The sequence below is a fragment of the Octopus bimaculoides genome, chromosome 10 (assembly GCF_001194135.2).
Source record: "Octopus bimaculoides isolate UCB-OBI-ISO-001 chromosome 10, ASM119413v2, whole genome shotgun sequence".
Lineage (NCBI taxonomy): Eukaryota > Metazoa > Mollusca > Cephalopoda > Octopoda > Octopodidae > Octopus > Octopus bimaculoides.
The window spans coordinates 86,099,148-86,104,715 of record NC_068990.1 but is presented as its reverse complement, the minus strand read 5'-3'; the positions used below and the strand labels follow the sequence as shown (position 1 = coordinate 86,104,715).

At 39.9% G+C, this 5,568-nt stretch overlaps 1 protein-coding gene across 2 annotated transcripts in view; it reads left to right on the top strand.

Annotated features, from left to right (window-relative positions):
* Positions 1-5,568, top strand: part of LOC106883016 (sushi domain-containing protein 2) — a 156,020-nt gene that overhangs the window by 141,774 nt on the left and 8,678 nt on the right. For both annotated transcript variants that reach the window (XM_052971346.1, XM_014933875.2), the window contains 2 exons: positions 3,088-3,237; positions 4,457-4,600. In XM_052971346.1, coding sequence (XP_052827306.1) covers positions 3,088-3,237; positions 4,457-4,600 — 294 coding nt within the window. The remainder of the gene's footprint in view (positions 1-3,087; positions 3,238-4,456; positions 4,601-5,568) is intronic.

The following is a 5,568-nucleotide window of genomic DNA, read 5'->3' as shown; positions in this document are numbered from 1 at the left end:
GGTGTTGCCATCCGGTTTCACCAGTCCTCAGTCAAATCGTCCAACCCATGCTAGCATGGAAAGCGGACGTTAAACGATGATGATGATGATATGTGTGTGTGTCTGTGGTTGTCCCCCTAGCATTGCTTGACAACCGATGCTGGTGTGTTTATGTCCCCGTCACTTAGCAGTTCGGCAATAGAGGCCGATAGAATAAGTACTAGGCTTACAAAGAATAAGTCCCGGGGTCAATTTGCTCGACTAAAGGCGGTGCTCCAGCATGGTCGCAGTCAAATGACTGAAACAAGTAAAAGAAAGTTAAATGCACAGAAATTTTAACAACATAACTAAGCTATTGTCGGAGCAGATGCCAGTGCCACCTGACTGGCACCCATGCCAGTGGCACGTAAGAAGCACCATTTGAGCATGATCCCTGCCAGTGTGGCCTGACTGGCTCCTGTGCCAGTGGCACATAAAAAGCAGCATTTGGGCATGACCAATTTCAGTACTGCCTGACTGTCTCCCATGCTGGTAGCACGTAAAAAGTACCATTCAAGCGTGATCATTGCCAGTGGCACCTGACTGGCTCCCATGCTGGTGGCACATAAAAAGCACCATTTGAGAGTGGTCGATGCTAGTACCGCCTGACTGGCCCTTGTGCTTGTGGCATGTAAAAAGTACCCACTACACTCTCGGAGTGGTTGGCATTAGGAAAGGCATCCAGCTGTAGAAACCTTGTCAGATCAGATTGGAGCCTTGTGCAGCCTTGTGGCTTGCCAGACCTCAGTCAAACCGTCCAACCCATGCCAGCATAGAAAACGGATGTTAAACGATGACGATGATGATGATGAAAACTGAGGACTATATGGGTTCCATATGGCCCTTGGAGGCATATGAACCCTTGTTGGGAACCATTGATTAAAACAATGCTTTAAATTCACAAACTGAGTTAATGGAACCATTTTACCCCTTTCTCTTAGAGATACAATAACTGACCAAAACTACCAGCCAAAATGTCCGGTTTAAATCATCTGAGCAGCATTGTGCTGTATTACTGAAAAGATCATGTAACTATCAACTTCCAGTCTGCCTGACTGTACGTAGGTACCACTCAGTTGTATCACTAGCCATGACACACAGCTATCAACTGTGGTACTTAGCTGTTAGTAGGTACCGCAAAAGTGCGTCCCACCACAAGGTCCAGTCCTTGCTGCGGTGTGGTGGCTTGTGTGCCTCAGTGACCCCGAGAGCTATGCCAGCGGAGCCACAAGCTCCAGGAAGGGCCTCCCATGCTGGACAGGTCAAAGGATAGGGGCCAGACGAATATGGACCACCTCTTCCCGGAGGTAAAATGGGTTTGTGTCAGGCCAACACCTGCTAGTTAGAAAAAGACTAAACAAAGATGCAAAAGAACTGATGAGGATGAAACTTGGGGGAGAAAGTGAAGACAGTCCGGAGTTGAGAACAATAGAAGACAGAGGTCATTGCTGGCCTCTGCTTCGTAGAGAGTGACCAGCTTAAGTAAGTACAAAGCTTTGTAGTTCATTGTGCTGTGTCAGTGATTAAGTCATTTAACCATCGACAGCCCACAAAGTGATAGGATAGAGTTTAGTGTATTGTATCAATGATTAACTGTGGAGGCACGTGGCTTAGTGGTTAGGGGTGTTGGACTCATAATTGTAAAATTGTGGTTTCGATTCCTTGACTAGCCATGTTACTCAGCTGGTAAACGTGAGTAATCCTGCAACAGACAACGCCCTGTCCAGTGGGGGATATACATGTCACAAAAAACAGGAAGCCAGCCTTATGAGTCGAAGTGACTCAAGAAGGATCAATCAATGACTAAACTACATACAACCCAGTCCACTTGGCTGTATGTAGGCACTACAGGGTGAGATGATTCACTACTGTAATGTGACATCTCTCTACTTTGTTGACTTGCTGTGCTGAGTTCAGTTCATTGTATGGGCAAAGTTTTTGATGACAGTCCAGTTTCCTATCTGTGATATATAAGTTCATCTCCATCTGTTCAATTAACACTTCCAAAACCTATGATAAATACCAGAGCTGTGTGTTCTGGTGAACTGTAAAAATTTTGCTGGATTTTTAGCAAACTCAAGGTCTCTGTAGTGAATGGGAGAAAGAAAATTTTGGTGCTGAGACTAATAGTTCAGTAGATTATACATCACTCAACACTCCTTCTCCATTGAGTAGGAAGCACAAGTTGGCTTAGTGGAGTTCATCTCATTCCAAAATTGTAGTAGTAGTTTAACCTAGAGTTAACTTTGGTTGAGTAGACTTATGATCAAAGATTACAGTCCTGGCCATCTAATCTTGTTGTTTATCTTGGATTTTATTATCCAACGTTTTTTATTTAATTTTAAGACAACAAAGTATGATTTGAGGGAGATTTTGCTGTTATTTCTTTCAGGTTGTGTGACCATACTGATGTTAGACTTGTGGAGTTGAACTTGGCATGTGAAGCTAATGAAATAGCCTTGGAATACTCTGCAGTTTTTCCTGCTTACTGAAGTCAATGATACTTAAATTAAGTGTGTTATGGAGCGGTCCAGCTTGAATTGTATGCTGGAGTGTGTTGATCATTCATCAGTGTATATTGTCTCATACATTTATTTAGTGATTCTCTCATGAAGTACAATGAAGTCTCTGCTTCACTAACAAGGTCATGATAAGGCTGAAATATAGCAAGAGTTGTCTCTCATAGTTATCTGAAATGTAAAACACTATTAGTCAATAACCAATATTGTTTTCCTCACCACACATCTTTAATGATCCCTGCATTCAACATGTTAACACCATTTCATTTTTTAATTAATAAATATATAGACACATTTATATGTATTTAATCTTGCTGGGGAAACAAAACCCATAGCTACCTATCTCATAGCTTGGAGTGAGGATCGAACCCATGAAACCCATGATTTCATTGTTATTTACCAATAAATTAGGAACAACTAACCTTCCAAAAATACCAACCATAAATAACTGAAATTTATTTACTAAAATATAATGTATTTACATAATGATACACTATTGATGACCACATGAAAATATGTTGTGTAATTGTTTGTTTGTTTTGAATCACAGATAAACTACAAAATGCCACGGTGTTTACTGGGATAGCTATGAAAATGAAAGGCATATCAGAAATAATTGAAATTGAAATTAATGAGCAGACTAATTATAGACTGCTGCTTGATGAGAAAGAATATAAATATGAAAAACTTGAATTTCAAGGTAAGATTTGAAATTTGATGGTTTTGTGGGAGATTCTGTTTCAATGGTTGGGGACCAGAACAGAAACAAAAACAGTACCAGCTGAGTGGTAAACATATTGGGCTACCAGCTGGGTGGTTAAGGGTATTGGACTACAGCAGGGGATTTTGATTTAAATCCAATACAAGCATCTTTTTTATGTTTCTAGTTTTGTATAAATTACCATTTTTAAAGATGTGCCTGTTATAATGGCATTTACTGTATTATACTGTCATAAAAAATTCCTCAGAGCCAGCTCTCCTGTACTGTTATGGCCATCTCTACTCTGCTGTCCAATCGATTGCATTGTGATGCCATGGCCAACACTTCTATATCATATTGTTGCAGTCAGCTCTACAAAAACAGTACCAGCTGGGTTGTTAGATGACCAGCTGAGTGGTTAACATATTGGGCTTCCAGTTGGGTGGTTAAAGGTATTGGACTACCAGCTGGGTGGTCAAAGGTATTGGTTTACACTAGCACCGACCACTTCCCAGCACCCACACCATCATCCACAAACCTACACATGCACACACACACATCAAGGTCACCAGGCCCTATCCACATGCACATACATGCTCTCATATGCACACGCACGTGCACCTTCGTTTTGGGATCACCACTACTTTTATTTATCTCCCCTTCTTCCTAGCTCTCTTGTCTGACCACCTCTGTCCGGCATTCGCCATGATTGATCACTAACCACTAAACCTTTTGTATTTTCTCTCTCTGCTTATTTCTGTCTTCCTTTCTGTTGAAGAGCATAGGTTCAAAACATAAAAGACTTTCTCACCATTATGTTACTCAACTCTATCTCTTATACTTGTGATTCTCTCATAAAGTACAGTGGAGTCTCTACTTTGCTAATGAGGACATCATAAGGCTGAAATAAAGAAAGAGTTGTTTCTCATACTTATCTGAAATGTAAAGACTTTCTCACTTCCCGAGCGTTAAACTAATACATCTGTTTGTTGTTTACACACCCGTCTTTGTTTTTTTTTTTTTTGTAAATCTCAACTAACTACTGTATTATCATACCTAGCTTTACTCTAGTGTATTATACCAGGTCATTTCAGTATTACAGATGCCCTCTTTTTTTTTATATTAACCCCAATCTCACTATACTAACTTTTACCAGTTATAGACCAGTCACTCCCCAACAATATTAACTCCACTCTTAACTTCTGTTTCTCTGTTACAGGACTGACAATCAACATCCATGAGAACCATGAGAACTCCACAGACATAATGGTTGTCTTCTCTTCTCACGAACTCTCTATTGAAATTGAGGTCACTCCTGACGTCATGAATATTCTTGTTCTGATGGGATCAAAAGCTTTAAGAAGTAAGTATTTTTCATTCTTATTTACTGCCAACTAGGTCAGCGCTAATTAAGCATACCTAATTTTAACAATCACACCCCCACACACGCACATTGTTACTGCGTCTACACATTCCCTTGTGTCATTCTCTTTCAGATGGTATGTGAGATTTTTAGAACAATATGGTTACTATTTCTTGTAAGCCAAGTAGCTGTGTAGAGGTTCTCTGAATTCATTTGTGTTGTTGTTATCAGTGTAATGCAGGGTTTCCTCATCCATTAACAGTGGGGTTATCAACGATACGTGTGTGTGTATCCTATAAAAACACTGTTACCATTATGTTACTCAACTCTATCTCTTATACTTGTGATTCTCTCATAAAGTACAGTGGAGTCTCTACTTTGCTAATGAGGTCATAATAAAGCTGAAATATAGAAAGAGTTGTTTCTCATACTTATCTGAAATGTAAAATGATAGGAGTCAGTGATTAATGTTTCTTTTCACACAACATAATTATCTCTAGTTGAGTCTTTAATAATCCCTGCATTAAATATGTTAACACTATTTTTGTTCATTTAATGTCCATTTTCCATGCTGGCATGGGTTGGACAGTTTGACCAGAGCTGGCAAGCAGAGCTGCACCAATACCCTAATCAAGTTCCAGTCCGATTTGATTTGGTGTCTACTGCTGGATGCCCTTCCTAATGCCAGCCACTTTACAAAGTGAGCTGGTTGCTTTTTATGTGGCACCACATGAGAATTTTCACATGGCTAGCACTGCATGGTATTTTTACCTGACATCACACAGGCACTTTCATGTAGCATTGGCATGGGTGCTTTTTACATGGCACCTGCACAGGACTCCTGCAGGGGCACCTGACCTGATATATATATATATATATATATATATATATTATCACATTATTAATAAATCATAGGGCAGGGTTAGATGTCCTATTATAGGCATCTCTGTATTTTAAATATATATATA